Here is a 21,309-nt window from a genome sequence, read left to right as displayed (position 1 = left end):
AAGCTGGGCAAGCTGAAACCATTGCCCCAGGCCGAACCTGTTTGGTCAGTTCCTCTCCCAGTGGCCGAATGAGATAGCATCAAGGCCCAACAAGCCATAAACCCTTTCTATCGCACACACACCCTGCCGAATCTTGCTCACACCTGTCCCTGCTCTTTCTTCTCTCACTTGCTTTAGGATGGGGAGGTGCCCGTTTTTATTGGGGGTCCACCGGTATCTGATGGAAATGCGGGGCCTTGCCGGGTAATTTGTTATGGGCTGGACAAACAGAAATGTGGGCTGTCATCATGACTCTGCTTTTCTTTGTAGTAAAAATATGTCTATGGTATACTAAAATCCGAAGAATGTTTGCCTAAAGCACAATATTTCGTATAAAGGGAGAAGCCTGACTTTGTGAATTTGAGCAGTCTCCTGAGAATATACATGCTGTTGTACTTCTAGGACGCCTGTTACCTTGGTTGCAGCCAATAAAATTGATCCTTGACTTCACCTAGAAGACTCTGAGTTTCTGTGGTCTGAATCAGGAAAGGTCTCGAGGTCTTTGGGTGTACCCTGACACCGCTGGGTTACCTGTTCTGAAAAACCCAGTACCTCAGTTGAAAGATATAGAGAATTTGAGGCAGCAACACCATCTTTACAGCTGCTATTCGTCTCAGCCACGAGAGGGAGTAAGGTCTCCATTAGCGGAGGGAGTCCCGCACTTGTTTCAAAAGTGTTGAATAATTCAACTGACTAGTGATAGAGATGGTGGGGGCCACTCGGAGACCTAGGCAGGTGATAGCGTGATGGACCCACTGGATCTGAAAATTTTGCTGTAGGAGTCCCAGCATCTCGGGCTCTAGAGACAGGTTAGGAGCTTGCGACTTCTGCACAATTATCTGAAAGCCCGAGGCCAGTGCGAATCTTGCCAATTCATCTAAGAATGCCAGTAGAGAATCACAGGGGTGTTCCAGGGTCACCACCACATCGGCATAGAGACCGAGTTTGTGCTCCGACCCCCCAAAAAGCACCCCTTGAATAGATGGGTCATCCCGGATTCTTTGAACCAGGGGCTCCATATAGAGGGCAAAAAGGAGCGGTGACAGCGGGCAGCCCTGGCTGGTCCCTCTGCGTATGGAGAAGGCCACTGACGCCACCATTAACCCGCACAGTAGCAGTGGGGTTCACATAGCTCTGAAAGATCCAATCAATAAAGCAGTACGGTAGGCCAAAATGAACCAGCGTTGCCCGAAGGTACGGCCAATGAACCCTGTCGAATGCCTTTTCGGCATCGACTGAAAGGATTATGCGTTCCGCCGGGAAGCGTTTGGAGCTGTCCATCAAATGGAGGAGTCGTTTAGTACGGTCAGAGCACTGTCGCCCAGGGACAAAACCCGATTGGTCAGGATCTATCAGACCGGGGTGATGACGGGAGAGACTGGCCGCTAGGATACCCGTAAAGATCTTTAAGTCTACATTGAGGAGGGATATTGGGCGGTAGGAGCCGCAAAGACGGGTATCCTTCCCTGGCTTGGGAATCACAGTTATTAAAGCCTCTAGCATGGAGGAAGGGAAGGAGGAAGCCCCTGACGACCCGACTGGGTTAAAAAATACGTGTTAGGAGTGGGGCTAATGTCCCACAGAAATTCTTATAAAAACCGGAGGTGAAGCCATCAGGGCCCGGTGATTTATTGTGTTTTAGGTGCGCAATTGCAGATCGATCAGGCATGCTTAAGGCGTGGAGCCGCATACTCTGCTCGGTCAACATCTAACCCTGCAAGCTGTGCCCGATCCGCCTTTCGTAGTCTCCAGACCCTAGGCGCTCCCATTCGCTGGTGAATACGCTCCAACGCCGTGATCTCCCCCATCAGGCGCTCACGCTTCTCCCATTTGTCCCTATTGTCGGCCGACGCAATGCTAAGGAAGACCCCTCTAATTACTGCCTTCATCGCTTCCTATAGAGTTGTCAAGGATATGTCAGGGATGTCATTTAAGGCTAAATAGTGTGCTATGTTCAGCTCAATCTGTTGGACCACCGAGGGGCGCTGGAGCATAATCTCCCAAAGGCGCCAGAAACGGCGAGTAGTACGCCTTGGAGACAAGATCAGAGAGAGCCGCAGCGCGGAATGGTCGGACAAGGGGCAGGGGAGAATCTCCACTTTGCGGGAGCGCGGTGTGCGGGGGTCTGAAGTGAAGATATAGTCAATTCTGTAGTAAGTTTTATGAGGATGTGAATAAAACGTGTAGGCCCTGGTGTTAGGGTGTCTAAGTCTCCATACGTCAGTGAGCCCTGCTTCCGCCAGTGATCGCATACCTGCCTTGGACAAAGTCACTGTCTGGCCCCATCTCTTTCCAGAGCGATCCATGTCACCATCTAGAACCATATTGAAGTCCAGAATTACTGTCTTTAAAAAACCCTCCTGTCCACTATTGGGAACATATATCGATGGTAGCACAAACACGTGTGTGTCTAAGATACAGGTGTGGGCCAAGAACCTCCCTTTAATTTCCGCCTGTTTGCTACCAACACACCCTGGAAACTGGGAAGAGACCAAGATGGCAACCCCCGGCAGTTTTGGAAGTGGCTGACGAGAACGCCTGGAATGGGAATGCCCTCGATCTTAGGCGATGGGTATCAGCAGGAAGTAGGTGTGTCTCCTGAAGCAGGCATACATGGGCGCCCGATCTTTCCAGGTAGGACAGAAGGGCTCGTCACTTAGTGGCATTATTTAGCCCTTTCACATTCAGGGACACGGCCTGGATGTCAGAGGTCATAGGGATGGGAACCCAAACATGCTGTAGCTAACAGCACCGGTCCTGTGGGGATGGGAAGCACGAAGAGACTTGTGATATGGGCCTGCATGAACATCAAAGGAGGAGGCAACCCAAGCAAAAGAAAAGAAATGAAAAAGAGAACCCCAACCAAAAATCATAATGAAGAAACCATTAATTGGAAGAATTCACAAATGTCCCAGGCGGTCTGCCTGTGGTGAGACGTGGGATGGATAGCAGGTGCCCCCGCCACCCCCCCTGTCCCGGGCCCAGCCATATCAGCCAGAGGAGTCTTACCAGAAAGCGAAGAAAAAAAGGAATCTGAGATATATGGCACCCAAGAAAAACATAGGTCCGTCTGCGGAGTTGGAATCTTCTGACAGGGCCCGAAGAACTGATGAGCGTTCCTTGTTGATTGCATCTGAGTCTGGACGAGAGTCCTGTGGCGAGTCACCCACTTTCTGCCAGCGGTTGTTGTTATCTCGTCGGTCGGAGACAGCGGGCTTCACCGGGCCGTCGTGATCAGCCCCCGGGAGACACAGGAGAGAAGTTGCTTCTTCCAGAGAACATATCTGGCGGAGTCTACCCTCCCACTTAAAAATGAGTCTAAATGGATGCCCCCAGGAATAAGTAATATCTTGGAAGCAGAGAAATGCGGTGCTGGGCCGAAAAGCACGTAGTTTCTGGAGAGTAGAGGCAGCTAAGTCCTGGAAGAGAAGAGGCCTGCAGGAGTGGAATTCAATAGGATGCTTGGACCGTGCCTCGCGCAGAATGCATTTTCCTTAAGCTTAAAATCGTGGATGCATGTCAGGATATCGGGTGGAGGAGCAGACGGCGACCTCCTGAGGCCTACTCGGTGACACACCGAGTAGGCCTCTGTTGGTCAAGTCGGATCTCATGATCTGGAGGACCTCCTAGGATGTGGCAGAACAAGTCCGCGACGACGGCTTCAACATCCTGTGCTTCTGCTCCCTGAGGGACCGCCTGGATCCGGATATGATTTTGGCGGGAGCGATTCTCCAGGTCATCGGTGTGGGACTGAAGGTCCAGATGCTGTTCTCGCAGTCGTAGCACCTCCTGTTGGAGCTGGGACACCTCTTCATCTCGGACTGCTATCTGGTTTTCCAGACCATCCACTCGTTCCCCCACCGAGTCGATATCCTTGCGCATCTTACGGATTTCAGCAGTAAGATCCTTCTTCATGGTATGGAGCTCCTTGCTAAGGCCCACAAAAAGAGATTCCAGGACACTATGAGTAACAGGCCCGTCAGGATCCAACAGCTCTCTCCAATCAACTGCTCCTCCAGTGTGTGCCATGGTCTCTATTCTGCTAGACCCTGCTTTGAGTAGGAAGTCTTTGACCGATCTGTCTTTTTGGCCTCTGGAAGCTGCCATTTGTAGGAGCCCGCACTCCTGGACCGCCGCTGAGAGGTTGCGCACAGAGGCTGCCATTGGCGCTCAGCTCAGTGTAGTGGTACCTCGGTCCAAGACTGCAAGAGGGTGATCACTGCACCCGAATGTGGCCCAGGGAAATCTGCCCCACTCCACCCTCATCGCCGGCCTCTGGTGATGGGTGAAGGCTCTTGGTAGTGGTGCTGTCCCGGAGGAGGAACAGGGAGTGTCCAAAGGTGAGACTGTGATGCAGCGCACCACCTCAGATTAGGTCGAACCCCTGAGCAGTGACTCTCCATCCGTTGTGGTCACAAGGGCCTTGATCAGCAAAAGGATCCAACAAGGTCTCACCCACTGTTGAGCAGGGGCTGCAGCCAGGCATTCATGTTCGAGCTCCACAGGGTCTCCAGGTGCAGCAGAGGCTCCCTGTGGGCGGCTCAAGAGCAATTAGATGGGCCTCTCGGAGTCCAGCTCCTCGCTGGCACTGTGTTCAATACGGGGTTCCCAGGAAAGCAAAGGGTCAGGCTGGGATGGGCTCAACCCACCCTCTGTGAAAAGCCTTCGGCCGCCGGGCTGTAATAGCGGGTGATTTGTGTCGGCTGGCCTAGGGGGGCGCGATAGCGCTGGAGCGTTGGGCCCCACAACCCAGCCGTGCTCAAAGTTCTGCCGCGCTGCGCCCCAGCTCACCTCGGTGCCACGGCGACGATTCGCCGCTTGCCGTGCTCCACTGCTAGGAGACTGGAGCGGCAGGCGGGCGCAGGATCCCTTCCGCTGGTAGCGTGCCGCATCACACACGGCGAGTAGAGTGTGAGCCCACTGTAGCAGAGGCTGCGGGTCGCGACACTGACAGATCGTGGCAGGCACAGTGGATGTCGAAGGACGGGCCCAACACCGTAGGCCCGCCCGGCTGCAAGAACACGCAGAGGGGCTGCGCTCACCCGCCGGGGCGCCTCGGTGACGTCTGCACTCTCAGGCCAGTGCCACCATGTTGACACCGCCGTGGAGAGGCACCGTGCGGGCCGCAGTCTTCCTGGCGACACGGAGGCAGGGCTGTTCAAGCCTCCGAAGCCACAGTCAGAACTCCGCAGGGGTGCCCGCAGGCCGTGACGACAATCCTGGTCACCCCCGCTTGCCGCTGCTCAGTCTCCGGGCGCGCCCAGCCCCACGAGCCTCCGGCACCGAGAGCAGGGATCCGGTGTGCGCCCCGTATCAAGGTGAAATGAAGGTGCCAGGGAGGATCACAAGCTGGACCCCAGTCCAGATCTGCAGGTAAGGTCGCGCTATTAGAGGCTGTGTAGGCAAGGCCCATGCTGCGGGCAGGAGCGACGGGTAGATGCGACCTACTCGTCCGCCATCTTGGACACGCCCTCTTGGTGTTTCTTTTTAAGTGCAATTTGGCTTTCATTTTGCTTCAGTATTAAAGTGCATTATTATGATTTTTTTTAAACATTTTGGGCTTACATACACATTAAGTTTAATTTCTAGATACGCCTTTAAGTTTAGTTTAAAGTATAAGTCTCACCCAACAGCCAAGGAGTGGGTGTTGTAGGGTTCAACAGGGCGTGTGCACAAAAGCGTCCATCTTGATTTTCACCGTCTAAAAAGATGTAATCTTAAAACATGCCTTTTTACATGCTTTGCATGTACATAATATACTCAGAAAGTGTTCAGTTTGAAAGCACATTTCTTCACAAGCATTTTATCATGACACTTGTACACTCTGTTAAGGGCTACAACAACACTGAGAATGCTGCCCTTGCGTTTTGTTGTCCGTTTGGAGACAGCTCTGAATTGGAAAGACAAAAACACACATCAGCATTGCACGTCTGACACAGTGCAGATGGAACCAGGCTTTTATTATATAAACTGCCACTGAGCCACGTTCCTCAGAGGAGCACTTCTATGCAGTGGCGGTGCGTCCATTGGGGGCGTTGCCCCCCGCCCGCACCCGCAGCTCCCTCGGCGTCTCTGAACTGAAGTAAACTCTCAGTTTACTTAAGTTCAAAGACGCCGAGGGACAATGCCTGTCAGTCAGCATGATGCAGGACCGCCCACCCCCTTCAAAGTCTGAAGGGGGTGGGCGGTCCTGTGTCATGTTGACGGACAGGCATATTATGGGGCAGGCAGCAGCACAGGTGCGCATGAGTGGGGACGGAGGGCACATTTTTCAGCCTTGCCCACGCATGCACACTTGTGCCTGCGCATGCCCATTAGAAGAGCGAAACCTCGCTCTCCTAATGGGCAGGCGGGCAGAAAGCAACCATGCCCTGTGTCAATCCTGGCGCTGGAGCAGCGCCAGGATTGGCTGAGGACGGAGGGCGGGGTAACGGTTTCCGCTCCAGTGAAGGCGCCAAGGTCCCAGAAGATGCAGCGCTGACCGGCGGGTAAGTTTTCTTCTTCCTTTAAATTCTTTATTCTAATTCCCCGGGCGGTACAGTGTGTATTGGGTCACAGGTTTGGCTGCGGTAATGTACAAGAGGTCTTGGCGGAGGCACCGCCACACCAACGCAGCTTCCTTCAGTCTGAGATAAGTGGATTGTTTTCTTTATTATTACTTTGATTCCGCGCACCTCAGCCATCCCCTCCTCCCGCTCTTCCCTCACAATGCCATCATTACCATTTAAACTACGTACTACCGCCGGGTCCTGCAGTAGTCACTCGCTACTTAATCCTGAATTAGAGTTGCCTGCCAGTGCCGAAATGAGATCTCCCCCTCCCTTCACCCCACTGAATGCTCCCGTCTTCCTTGGCATGTCTAAAGAAAATTGCCTGATGGTCTCCCCACGCAGATAGAGCGCCTGGTTGTCTGAGAGTCCTTCCCCAGAAATGTAATATGACATCATTAAGCCTGTATTTTTTTTAAAAAAATGCTTGTAATTTTTTTGTGTGTGAGTAGCAATTTGTATATGGCTTATGCTTTTTTCTATCGCTTCGATATTTCAATGTGTGCTTAGTTGAGATGCGTTTCTTTAGTGGAATGATGCCTTTCTTTGCCTTGACCCCGACCGATTCAGTGTTTCAGTTGCTCAGTTGTTTAGTGTGGAAGTGGTGTAACACCCTGAGCATCGTTGCATAAGGAGACTGCATGACATATGCCAATAGTAGCAAATGTAACACAAATTAAGATGCAGGGGCCAGGCTTAGGTGACTGGAGCTTGAAGCGGCCTGTGGTGTAACCGAGGTGAACTTTAAAAGTGAACTGTTCATTGGTTACATTTCCTCCTTTAACCTTAGGGCTCTTGGGGTGCAGTGCTCACGGGGTGCGAGTTGTCTGTCTAGTTATCAACTGGACCCAGAGCCGTAGGTGCATCAACCCACTGATCTGTCTCCTTGTGTTTGGAACCTCTAACCCACCCATATGTTGTGCACAACGCAAATCTCTGCAGCAGGTGCATTTACCCACTAAGACATCTGACTGAGGTTAGAATCTGGGGCCTGCAGGCTACACACAGATCTGTGTAGGAGTATTTAGTATTTAAAGTCGCTAAACTCCGGTGGCTTGGAACAAGGGAGCTGTTAATGAACCGTAGAGCTCCAAAATATTCACATTAACCCGACGTGTTACCTGATTCACCTTCTAACCTGCAGTCTACAAAGCCTATTCACGTTTCTGGTACATGCCCTAACATTCTCGTTTCCCGATATCTCCTTCTTTGACCCTCTTCTCAGGTTGGGTTAATTCGTGTCTGCCGATCAATACTGGGGGAGATCACTCTTGTCCAAACAATGGGACAACAACACAGTTAAAGCCCTTTCACCCTAGAACTGGCTGATGGTATTCTAGGCATTTCAAACATGGGAACAGTTTCTAATTTTTCAAGATGTATATGGCCTCTTCCTTCCCTTTTTCTTCAGTGGCGGCTCAAAGAGGCCTCAGATGCCAGTTCACAGCATTCTGAATTACAACAAGCAAGCAGTGGTGAGCACTGTAAGGTGCTTGAGGACAGTCATGTGAAGCTGGCACTGTTGGACAGAGATGAGCTGTCTCTCACGGGCAGCGTGTGACTGTGAAGGTGGCATTGGTGGATAGTGTGAGGTGTCAGAAACAGTGGACACTGTAGAAGTTAGCACAGGTGAGCTCTCTCTTCCACACTCTATCTTGCTGTCTGTTACCATACTTTTTTTCTGCCACACTCTCAACATCTGTGTAGTCCTCTGTGTAATAACCTTCCCAAAAAAATCCAACACCCAGCAATTTCGTAAATTATAAATAATTCAATTGAATTGCTTTATTAACCTTCCTTCTGCCTCAAGATTGCTTGAAAAAGCATCATTTGTCCACTCTTTTTTCAAAAGGTACCCCCATAGGTTGTTCGGGCTCGCTCACTACTGTTCGCTCGCCGCATTGCGGTACGACAATAATTGTACGCCTCACCACTTTCAAATGTCACCAGCCGCCACTGCTTCTATGTATTATCTGAAACGTTCGCCCGTAACTGAGATCAAGCCCTGCGGACTTCAATCCCTATACTGCAAAGTGCGGTGGACCTGTACAACACCAGACTGGTTTCATGATACATCACACACAGGTAATAGGGAGTTACGTTGCTCCAAGCAATCTGACAGAATGCATTATCACTATGCTATCTATAGTATATAGGTAATATTAGGTAGGAATATAATAATAATGCATATGATCAGTGGAAAGTTATGATGGTTGAATTAGTCTGTTTCATCATTCTTGTCATGCTGTTAAAAATGCTTTGTTTCATTCTGCTACTAATGGCAGCTTATGTATTTTACACAAGAATACAATTGCTTTAAAACAGGTTTGAAATGCCAATTTGCCTAGTTCTTGTGCCTCCCTTTGGACATGCCTAAGTAACAAAGAAAGGGTAAATCTGTTTCATCTGTTTCAACTATTTCCTTGGGGGAATTAGAGTGGTCATGTTCTGGGGTTGCAAACACTATCAAATAGGTTAGGGGTCCAGGTGGCGCACTGCAAACTAGTCAGGAATTGGGTTAACATACTCTGATTATATGATTGGACTTAGTCCCAATATTTTGGTGTTTATGTTGTCAAGAAGCAAAGTCCTACTTAATTAGTAGGAACCGTATGACAGAAAATGCGCTTAGGCTCTACAAATCCTTTCGAATGCAGCGGAGCCTCGCATCGCCACCTACTTATGCGAAGAGGTACTGCTTAAAGTTTCCGGATCCAATCTGACAAGGGGAGAATTCAAAAGGTGAGGAATCTTCAGTTAGAAGTCTATTTCAGAAAGTCTATGCACACCATAAGACCAGTCTAGGCAAGTTTGCAGAACCAGGATAAAAATACTGAGTCCTTCTCCAAAAATATAATTGTTGTCAAAGCTCTGTCTATTCTTTGATTCATTGCCTTAAGGCGCTTTTAAGGCATCCAAATTTACATCTATTGGATAAACTAGGCCATTGACTAACAGTAAGGAGTACTAGCACCTGGGTCTCCACGGTGTAGTTGGGGCGCAGCTGGTAGCTCTCCAGCTCCCTAGAAATAGTTCAAGGAAGTAAGGAATATGCTACTTACCAGTATGCATCTGTTCTTGGCATGTAGGGCTGCTGACATTCATATCTGTGCATAGATCGCCACCTAGTGTTGGATCCGGATGATTGCACCTTGTTGTCATGGAAGAGTCTTCGAAGTATCACGAGATAGGTGGCTCCTCCCCTGGACTACAGTGCGCATGGGCATCTTCTCCATCCTCAGATTGTTTTTCGCCATTGTGGCAGAGATGGAGATAGTAAAGTAAGAGATGGCCATGCAAAAGATAATGCTGCAGCTGCAACAGGCACCGGGGAGGAGGGCGGGCGATATGAATGTCAGCAGCCCTACATGCCAAGAACAGATGCATACTGGTAAGTAGCATATTCTGTTTGAGGCATGTGGGCTGATGAATTCATATCTGTGCATAGACTATATAACAGTATCTCCTCTAGCGGTGGTTACCTGTGTCAGCTGCAGCAGTTTGAAAGAGAGTTTTGAGGACAGCCTGGCCTACAACAGCTTGCTGCTTTGCTTGCACGTCTACACAGTAGTGTTTTGTGAAAGTGTGTATGGTAGTCCATGTGGCTGCTCTACATATGTCCTCAAGAGGGATATTTCCTAGGAAAGCCATGGATGCCCCCATTTTTCTCGTAGAGTGTGCTCTTGGGGGTACGGTTAAAGTGCGTTTTGCTTTTTGATAACAAATCTGAATGCATTTAACTATCCATCTGGCTATTCCTGACTTTGATATGGGATTCCCTTTATGTTGTGGTGAAAAAGCAACAAATAATTGCTTTGTTTTCCTAAATGATTTCGTTCTGTCCACATAGTAAAGCAGAGCTCTCTTTACATCCAGTGTGTGTAGGGCTCTTTCCGCTACTGACTGTGGATTTTGGAAGAACACTGGCAGTTCTATTGACTGATTAATATGGAAAGTTGAGACTTTTGGCATAAATTTAGGGTTCGTTCTAAGAACTACCTTGTTAGCATGTATTTGCATGAAGGGTTCTAGAATTGTTAATGCTTGTAGCTCACTAACTCGCATGAGTGAGGTAATGGCAATCAAGAATGCCACCTTCCATGTTAGAAATTGCAATTCGCATGAGTGTAAAGGTTCGAAAGGAGGCCCCATAAGTCTGGTAAGTACTATATTTAGGTTCCAGACTGGGGAAGGTGGGTGCCTTGGAGGAATCACCCTTTTAAGACCCTCCATAAAAGCCTTGATTGCTGGTACTCTAAACAGTGAAAGGTGTTGCCTGTTTTGAAGGTATGTTGCTATAGCAGCAAGGTGTAGTCTTATTGAAGAGTAGGCTAGGTTGCATCTTTGAAGATGCAGTAGGTAACATATAATGTTCTGAATGGAAGCATCTAATGGGTTGATTTGGTTATTGTTGCAGTAAATAACAAATCTCTTCCATTTAGCTGCATAGCATGCTCTAGTAGTCGGTCGTCCTGCCTCCTTAATGATGTACATACAGTCTGGAGGCAAGTTAAGGTATCCAAATTCTAAGACTTCAGGAGCCAGATCGCTAGGTTCATCTGATTGGGATCTGGGTGTCTGATTTCTCCATGGTTCTGAGTTAGAAGATGGGGTGCGAGGCGCAGCCTTTGATGAGGAACTACTGAAAGCTCCAGGAACGTTGTGTACCACGGCTGTCTCGCCCATGTGGGAGCAACTAGGATTAGTGTGAGTGACTGTTGCCGCAGTTTGCGTGCCACCAGCGGGATCAGTGGTGCTGGAGGAAAAGCGTACGCAAATCTGCCTGACCAGTTCATCCATATCGCATTGCCCTGTGACAGCGGATGTGGGAATCTGGCGGCAAAGTACCGGCATTTTGAGTTTTTGTTTGTGGCAAATAGGTCTATATCTGGGTGCCCCCACTGTTCGAAGAATAGCTGGAGAACTTGGGGGTGAATCTCCCATTCGTGAAGTTGTTGGCTGTGTCTGCTGAGCAGATCCGCTATCTGATTGTCTTTCCCTGGGAGGTGTTCTGCCAGGAGAAAGATGTCTTTTGGAATTGCCCACTTCCATATGCTCTGTGCTAAGTGGGAGAGCTGTGGGGAGTGTGTTCCTCCCTGCTTCTGGATATAGTACATGGCTGTCATGTTGTCCGTCCGGATCAACACAGTCTTGCTGTACAGGTATTTTTGGAATGCTTTTAGAGCTAGGAATATTGCCAGCAACTCTAGTTGGTTGATATGCAGTTTCTTTTGTTTGATTGTCCAGAGCCCTTGTACTGTGTATTGAAGTAGGTGGGCTCCCCAACCTGTCAGTACTTGTTAGTACTAGTTGTGGAACTTGCTCTTGGAACAGTCGTCCTTTGAAAAGGTTTTGTGGGTTCCACCACTGCAGAGAGTTGTAAGTGCGACTGACTACCAACACTAGGTCTTTTAGTTGTCCTTGTGCTTGGTTCCACTGCCGTGCTAGGCATTCTTGCAATGGACGCATTTGTAGTCGGGCATGGGGGACAATGAATATGCAGGACGCCATCATGCCTATTAGCTGCATGAAGACTCGAGCTGGCAAAGAGTGTTGTGGCTGAAATTTGCGAATGAGCATCTGTATGCTGGTTATCCTTGCTGAGTTTGGATATGCCTTTGCTACCGAGGTGTCTATAGTAGCTCCCAGATATTGTTGTGTGTGGGATGGTTGTAGGTGCGATTTTGGGTAGTTTATCGAAAAGCTTAGGCTGTGTAGCAGTTGAAGTGTTTGAGACGTGTCTCTTGCACACTGTTCGTACGATTTTGCTTGTTTTAGCCAATGGTCTAGGTATGGGAACACGTGGATGTGTTGCCTCCTGAGATGTGCAGCTACTGTCGCTAAGCATTTTGTAAACACTCTTGGAGTCGTGGTTACCCCGAAGGGGAGAACCTTGAATTGGTAGTGTTGACCTTCTATTGTGAACCTGAGGTATTTTCTGTGAGCTGGATGGATGGGTATGTGAAAATACGCATCCTTAAGGTCCAATGTTGCTAGAAAGTCTTCTTGCTGGAGTAGAGGAAGCACTTGCTGTAGTGTGATCATAATGAAGTGCTCCGATAGAATGTATTGATTTAGGGGTCTGAGGTCCAATTTTGGTCTGAGAGTGAACCGTCCTTCTTGGAAATAAGGAAGTATAGTGAGTATACTCCTGCCCCTTGATGTTGAAAAGGGACTGGCTCTATGGCCCCTTTTTCCAGCATGGATCTCACCTCTTGTTGTAGCAGGGTGATGTGTTCTTTGGACAAAGGACGGTGTCTGGGTGGTATGTTTGGTGGGGTAGAAGTGAGTTCTAGGCAATAGCCATACTGGATAATTTGTCTCACCCACCTGTCTGTGGTAATTGAGTTCCAGACAGGTAGGAACTGTTGGATCCTGCCTCCGACTGGTGTTAGGTGGTCTGGAGGTAGTGTGATGAAGTCACTGTTTTATGGCAGTGGAGGCTCTGGTGTTATTGCCTCCACGTCCTCGTCCCTTATTATTGTTGCCCCTATAACCTCCTCTGTTGGAGTTTTTGTTAAAGGAACCTTGTGTGTTGCTTTTGTATGTAGATGAGGTTTGTGAAGTATTGCCTCGTGTAGGTGCGCTGTATGAGGAGCGTCGAAAGGAACCTCTGTGTTGTTGAAACTGCAATGCACCAATTGATTTTGCGGTTTCCATATCCCTTTTTATTTTGTCTAAAATGGTGTCGACTGCAGGCCCGAAAAGGAAGTCTTGATTGACTGGTTGGTTATGAATGGTGGATTGCACCTCGTTCTTAAAGCCAGAAATGCATATCGTAATAAGACGCTAATGTTAATGGACCTGGCTGCAGTGTCTGCTGCGTCAAGCACGCATTTAATGGAGGCGTTTGTAATAAATTTTCCCTCCTGTATGGAGGTCAGTAGCTTGTGCTTTGAAAGGCTCAGGCACGTGTTGCATCAAACTTTCAAGCTGGTCGTAGTGTGCTCTGTCGTAACAAGCTAGTAGAGCTTGTGTATTTGCAATTCTCCATGAATTGGAGGCCTGTGATGCTACTCTTTTACCCGAGGCCTCTAGTATTTTGGACTCTTTATCAGGAGGTGGAGCTTCTCCTGTTGTCTGTGAGTTGGCCCATTTGCATGCGTTGGCCACCACTAGTGAATCTAATGGCAACTGACCTCTGATATAAGTAGGGTCTGTAGGGGCTGCTCTATATTTCTTTTCAATCCTGGGATTGATTACACGTGCTCTGGCTGTATCTTTAAATATATCTGGCGTGTGTTTTAGGACCCCTTTCAACATTGGTAGTGTTTTGACATTTTTCTCAGACGTAGGGAATGTGTCAAATAAAAAGTCCTCTTCTATAGTTTAATTGTGCATGTCTACGTTGTGGTACTGCGCCGCCCTATCTATTAGCTGGCTGAAGACAATGGTGTCGTCAGTAGGTGACGGCCTTGTTGGGTATGAGGAGGTGTCAGGGATGGGATGCGTGTCATATGGATCAGTGGGCTCTACCCATGGTTCATTTTGAGGGTTAGGATCCTCTGGATAGTTAATATCATATTGAGGATCTTCCCCTGTGTCGCCCTCATTGTCCCCAGAGTGCGTAGGGGAGTAAGGAGCAAAAGGCGTGGTAGGCATAGTGGGATAGAAAGGAATGAAGGGTCAGGAGACAGAAAGTCCCAAAGTCCTTTTTCTTTAGAGGAATGGGGGAATGAGGGTCAGTGTCCAATGGCCTCTTTTTCCTGTGTAAAATAGTGGCTTTACCAGTCTCAGGGTTGATATATATCTTTGCCTGATCCTCAGATGGCTCTGGGTGGAAGAGTTCTTCTTCCACTGTCCGTGGCTGTGTCTTTGACATTTTTGACTCAGTCTTTTATGGTTCTCCCGTTGCCTTCGGGTCGACAACCTTTTTTGGTTCAACGACTTTCGGTGCCTTATTGCTCTTCTTCGGCTCGGGCTCTTTGTCCGGCTCGACGAGTGATTGCGGATAGACCGGATCTTCAGGTTCGATGCGCTTTCTGTGCTTGACAGATTTTTTAGGTTGACTGTCCTTTGTTGAGTCGAGGCTTTTTCTCGGATCAACCGCTTTTTTTAGGAGCGCTTGGCTTTGGGTCGGTGCCTTTGTTTGGCTCGATAACCTTTTTCGGATGGGCCACAGGCTTCGGTACGACGCCCTCTGTGTCGGAGACCCTCTTCGGTTCAACAACTTTTTGCACAGCGGCCTTCTTTGGGTCGACAGCCTTCTTCGGGTCGGTGCCCTTCGGTTCGGTGGCTTCTTTGGCTCTATGGCCTTCTTTGGTTCTGCGCTTTTTGGCTCGATGGCCTTCGGCTCGATGCCCTTAGACTGTACGGCCTTCTTCGGTTCGACGCCCTTCCGGTCGACGACCTTTTTGGGTTCTAGAACCTTCTATGGGATCACATTACTTGGACCTGGGGTGTGTGAAGGCTTAATCTTTGTTTTCGAAGCCGAGCCGGACAGCGGGGCTTCCGAATGGTGTTTTGGATCTTGGCTAAGGCCTTTAGGCGATGCCTCGATCGGAGCCTTCGGTAACGGGGTAATTGGTGTCGGGGGCAATGTATCATGATTTTCCCCGGTGGGATTTCGTCATCGGAGTCCGAGTGGTCCTCGACGGTGACGATCTCTAGATCCGAATTTTCTCCTTCTGGAAGTTCCTGTTCATCCTCGAAGATGTTGTCTAGTTCCGGTGCCTGTCGCTGCATTTCTTGCCTAGCGGCCCGTCGAATCCGGATCATTTTCTTCGAACGGAATTGGGCACAGGCTGGGAAGGTTTCTTCCATGTGGTCTGGTGATAGGCACTTGTTGCATACTGTGTGTCTGTCAGTATGCGGGAACTTGGAGTGGCATTGTGGGCACCTTTTGAACGGGCTCCTTTCCATCGACAGCAGGCCCACGTGGCGTCGAAAAGGCCGAACGGCCCGCGTCGACGACCGAGTCGAGATGGAAAGCTTGATCGAGTCAAGAAGTACCGAGCGAGAACAATACCGTTGAAGTCGAAGGCCTTTTGGCCTCTAGAAAAGTTTAGTTTCGATTCCGAAGTTGGAGTATAGGAATAACATCCGAACCCAATGGCGGAAAAAAACAATCTGAGGATGGAGAAGATGCCCATGCGCACTGTAGTCCAGGGGAGGAGCCACCTATCTCGTGATACTTCGAAGACTCTTCGAAGGACAACACATGCCTCAAACAGTGAAGCCTAGTGCATTACTCAGATGCACAAGTTACTACTTGTGTAACGATATATCTGTAAGAGACATTAGTTAGTATTAGATTCCTTACCTTAGAATATCCCCAGGCGTCAGACTGGATCCGGAAACTTTTGCGTAGCAGTACCCTTGCGCGTCGGTAGGCGTCGTCTGCGGCTCCGCGTCCGTCGTCGGCGTCGTGGGCGCCGTGATGACGTCGTCGGAGTACTTAGACGCCGCCTCCGCGTGCTGACGTCAGTTCTTAGACACAGCTTTTCCGCACCAGAAACGCAGAGCCATGTTCAAAACCAACACTGGTGCCATTGAAACTAGGGCCCTGAAGGGGACAACCCTAACCCTAGATATTGGTTCGCAGAACGGGGAGGATGGGTGGGTCGGTAAGGAATCTAATACTAACTAATGTCTCTTACAGATATATTGTTACACAAGTAGTAACTTGTGCATCTGAAAGAGACACGTTAGTATTAGATTCCTTACCTTAGAATAGATACCCCAGCAATACCAACCCCGGTGGTGGGTCTGCGAACCAAAAATCACACCAGAAAGTCCCGGAGGACGGAACGGCCAAAGAAGCCATCCCTCCGGACTTGGCTGTCCAGGCAGTAGTGTCTTGCAAACGTGTGCAGCGATGCCCACGTAGCTGCCTGACAGATGTCTTGTAAGGGCACACCCCTGCCCAGGGCAGTGGTAGTTGCCGTGGCTCGGGTAGAATGAGCCCGCAATCCAGCAGGGGGCTCCTTCCTAGCTAACGAGTAGCATGCCTGGATACACAAGATGATCCACCGGGAGATGGTCCTCTTGTGCACCTCTTTCCCCTCCTTAGCGCCCACGTAACCAACAAAGAGTTGGTCATCCACCCGGAACTGGCGTGTGCGATCCAGATAGAACGAGAGCGCACGTTTTGGGTCCAGACGATGGAGCCGCTCTTCCTCTTTAGAGGGATGCGGTGGCGGAAAGAAGGTAGGCAAGGTGATAGACTGCCCAATGTGGAAGGCCGTGACAACCTTGGGCAGGAAAGATGGTTTGGTACGAAGCACCACTTTGTCCGGATGGACAGAAAGGAAAGGTGGAGTACAAGAAAGAGCCTGGAGCTCACTCACTCTCCTGGCAGAGGTGATGGCAACCAGGAAAGCAGTCTTCAAAGTCAGAAGGCGAAGAGGGCAATTGTGAAGTGGCTCAAAGGGAGCGCACATCAGAAAAGTCAGAACCAGGTTCAAGTCCCACTGAGGCATCACAAACGGAACAGGAGGAAAAGTATGAGTGATGCCCTTAAGAAATCTGTTTACAATAGGGGACTTGAACAAAGAAGGCTGATCAGGTAGCCTGAGAAAGGCTGAAAGGGCAGGAAGGTAGCCCTTGAGAGTGCCCAGAGCAGAGCCCTGCTGGGCAAGAGAAAGAAGGAAGAGAAGAACCTCTGAAAGAGGGGCAGCAAGAGGATCCACAGCCTTTGCTGTGCACCATGCCACAAATCTGTTCCACCTGCAGGTGTATACCGACTTTGTGGAGGGACGCCTGGCTGCCAGAATGACGTTACAGACTTCAGGAGGCAAGTCAAATGGCCTCAACTGTCGCCGCTCAATCTCCAAGCATGGAGGTGGCGACTGGACAGGTTCGGGTGGAGGACCGTCCCCTGCTGCTGCGACAGAAGGTCCTCCTGAAGAGGCAGACGAACCGGGGGATCGACTGACATACTGAGTAGCTCGGGATACCAGTACCTTCGAGCCCAGTCCGGAGCCACAAGGATGACTTGGGCCCGGTCGCGCCTGATCTTCTTCAGCACTCTGGGCAGAAGTGGTATAGGCGGAAAGGCGTACAACAGACCGCAACTCCACTCGCGACGAAAAGCGTCTCCGAGCAAGTGCCGCTTTGGAAATTCCAACGCGCAGAACTGATGACATTGCGCGTTCTCTTCGGTGGCGAATAGATCTAACCAAGGCTCTCCCCATTGCTGAAAGAGGCCTTGCGCCACGTCCGAGTTCAGACGCCATTCGTGATCCATCATGCACCGGCGGCTGAGTTCGTCCGCCCTGGCGTTCAGAGAACCTGCCAGGTGTTGAACCACCAGGGTCACGCCCTGATGTTCCAGCCATTGCCAAAGGCGCAGAGCCTCCTGGCAAAGGGTCCACGACCCCACCCGCCCTGTTTGTTGCAGTACCACATGGCGGTGGTGTTGTCCGTGAACACCTGCACTACACTCCCCCGGACAGAGGGGAGGAATGCCTTCAGTGCTAGACGAATCGCCCGAAGCTCCAACATGTTGATGTGGAGTCGAGTCTCCGCTGGAGACCAGAGGCCTCTGATCTCCGCCTCTCCCATGTGGCCTCCCCAGCCCTGGAGGGACGCGTCCGTCACAACTACGTGCTCCAGTTGGGGAAGGGAGAGGGATCTGCCGCAGACCCAATCGCGGTCCGTGAGCCACCACTGCAACTGTCTCGCAGTGCCCTCCGAGATTAGGACATGGTCGGATAGGTTGCCTTGATGCTGGGCCCACTGAAACTTCAGGTCCCACTGCAGAGCCCGCATCCGCCACCTGGCGTGATGCACCAGAAGGATGCAGGAGGCCATCAGCCCCAGAAGCCGCAGCGTCAACCTGACCGAAACCCGGGATAACGGCTGAAAGATGGGAATCAGAGCCTGAATATCCCGGACCCGCTGCTCGGGTGGATAAACCCGAAACTGCGCCGAGTCTAGACCCGCTCCGATGAAGAGGAGCTTCTGAGAGGGGCACAGATGTGACTTTGGCACATTGATCGAGAACCCCAGCTGATGCAGGAGGTCTGCCGTAGTCTGGAGGTGGCCGACGACTGTCTGGGGCGAGCCCGCCTTCAACAGCCAGTCGTCGAGGTAGGGGAAGACTGAAACCCCCAACCTGCGCAGATGAGCTGCGACCACCGCCATCACCTTTGTGATTACTCGTGGGGCACTGGTAAGGCCGAAGGGGAGCACGGCAAACTGAAAATGCTACTGGCCTACCGTGAACCGCAGGTAACGCCGGTGGGCCGGCAGGACGGGGATGTGAAAATAAGCATCCTGCAAGTCCAACGCTACCATCCAGTCTCCAGGGTTGAGGGCAGCCAGGACCTGAGCCAGAGACAGCATTTTTAATTTCTCCTTCGGGAGGAAGCGATTTACATCCCAGAGAAACAAGATGGGGCGCAGGCCCTCCTTATCCTTCTTGGGGATCAGAAAGTAGTGGGAATAACAACCATTCCCTACATCCTGGCCGGGAACGCACTCAATGGCCCCCTTTGCCAAGAGGGCCGTGACTTCCTGTTGGAGAAGAACCAAATGATCCCCCGACATGTGGTGGCACCAAGGCAGCATGGCCGGAGGGGGGGTCAGGAGGACTGAAAGGGAAGGGAGTAACCCCTGGGGAGATGATCTGCAGCACCCACTTGTCTGATGTAATATCGCGCATGGGGGGGGAGGCGATGGCGATGGCGGATCCTGCGACCCACCGGTGTGGGGTGCTCTCCGAAGCTCGGATTAGGAAGGTTTGGAGGTAGGAGCAGCGGGGGTGGAGGACGACTGACCGCACGCCTGGGTGCCTATACCCTAGCCATGAAAGGAACGAAAACCAGGAGTGGCCGGTTTCTTCGCTGAAAGACCCAAGGACTTGGCCGTGGCCCGCAAGTCCTTAAAACGCTCCAGTGCACTGTCGGCCTTATCGCCAAACAGGCGGGTGCCATCAAAGGGCATATCCATTAGTGAGTTCTGGACATCGGGCCAGAACCCAGTTGTATAAATCGCCCTGCCCAATGAGTCAGCGGTGTCCAACCCACACCAAATAGCGAACTTAGCCACATCTGCGTCCTCCAGGTCGTTCACCCATTCCTGCTCTGAGTCACACTGCCGGGCAAGAGGGTCCTCGGACCCCTCCCAGCCCTCGCGGCGGCAGAGCCGGAGCCAGAGAGGGGACAAACGGCGTCGGAAACGGCGGCAGGCAGGGCCAGACTGGCGCCGCTTCCCAATGCGGATCCCATGCAAGAACAAAATGGTCCTGGAACCGGGGCAAGTGTGGAAGGAACGGCACCCACTGCGGCGCCGAGGGCGGCGCTGGGGCCGGAGCCGGCAACGCCGGACCTCGTGGCGCTGGTGCCAGAGCCAACGGTGCAGGATACTGTGGCGCCGAAGCTGGATCTGCCGGCGGCGCTGACGGGCCCACAGGATCTGGACATGGGACAGCGGGGCCCGAAGGCGCGCCGACAGGAGCCCGAGGCCGGCGGTCCATGGCGGCAAGAAACTCTTGTACCTGTTCGGGAGTCGCCGACGGACCTGGGTGGGGAGGGTAGACCGTGAGACTCCCCGGCTCCAGAGGAGCCGCAGGGGCAGTACCCCTGTCCCCATCGTCCGCCTCCGAGGAGCGAAGGGGGGTGGGGGGGACGTCGGAGAGCGAACACACTTCTTCCACTTCTTTTTATGACGTCGCTTACCGGAATCCGAAGGCGAAGACTTGGAACCCGAGGAGCGACGACTACGGTCCCGGGAACGGCCCCTAGACACGGAGTGGTGGTGTGACGAATGCCGGACCTCCAGCAATTTGCGACGCTGCTCCCTCAAGGCCCTCGGGCCATGGCTCGAAAGTCCCGGCAGGCCCGGGAGTCGTGATCAGTCTCCAGGCAGTAGAGGCAAACATAGTGGGGATCCGCCATCGACATATTACGGTCGCAGGCACCGCAGGACTTAAATATGGGCATCCCTACGAGCACCAGGAGAACCAGGGGTGAGACAAAAAGTCTCAAAAAGCAGTCAAAAAATTACTTGGGTATGTGCTCTATCCGGATCTGCGCTTGCTGGAACGGAAAAAGAAAGAACTGATGTCAGTGCGCATGGGTGGTGCCTAAGTAGTCTCCGTGATGACATCTCGGCACTTACGACACCAGCGACGGACGCGGAGCCGCAGGATGCCACCTACTGACGCGCAGGAGTACTGCTAAGCAAAACTTTCCAGATCCAGTCTGACGCCTGGGGATATTCTAAGGTAAGGAATCTATCACTAACGTGTCTCTTTCAGATACAAGGCACATTTTCAAGATGCTGTTACACTATTTCTAATGTAAATTATATGTCAATAGCAATTCTTTATTATTCCTTGATTTATTTCCAGATTTATTTTAAGTTTGCTGCTTTACATTCATATTTAGTTTCTTTTTTTCTATTCTGAGATTTTATAGATGTATACTCAAGACAGTTTGATTATTGATAACTCACCTGCCATGGGTAAAATAAAGGTGTCTGATCCAATGGCACCCTCAGAGGAGCAACTATTACCAACTCAAACAGAAGTCCTAGTAGAAGTGGTATTACTCCAGCCAGAAGCAGAGCTACTATCAGTGTCTTCATTATCTAAATAGAAATAGGTTATTATGAATAAAACTATACAATACATTGAGGCACACATTTAATCAACTAGATTTGGAGCACCATCATGTTTCAAATCTGTTTTTGTCTCTATAAATTACATTTAATGTTCTAAATGTGCCTTTAAATAACAAGCACTGGAAAAGCCATTAGATCTCACCCATTAAGCTAT

General features: G+C 50.7%; 1 protein-coding gene across 1 annotated transcript in view; it reads right to left on the bottom strand.

Annotated features, from left to right (window-relative positions):
- Nucleotides 1-21,309, bottom strand: part of MARCHF6 (membrane associated ring-CH-type finger 6) — a 1,360,950-nt gene that overhangs the window by 239,866 nt on the left and 1,099,775 nt on the right. The window contains exon 22 of the mRNA XM_078687648.1: nt 20,988-21,122. Coding sequence (XP_078543774.1) covers nt 20,988-21,122 — 135 coding nt within the window. The remainder of the gene's footprint in view (nt 1-20,987; nt 21,123-21,309) is intronic.

The sequence above is a fragment of the Lissotriton helveticus genome, chromosome 4_1, assembly GCF_964261635.1.
Source record: "Lissotriton helveticus chromosome 4_1, aLisHel1.1, whole genome shotgun sequence".
Lineage (NCBI taxonomy): Eukaryota > Metazoa > Chordata > Amphibia > Caudata > Salamandridae > Lissotriton > Lissotriton helveticus.
The sequence above is the reverse complement of the archived record's forward strand: the minus strand, read 5'-3'. Positions and strand labels throughout refer to the sequence as shown.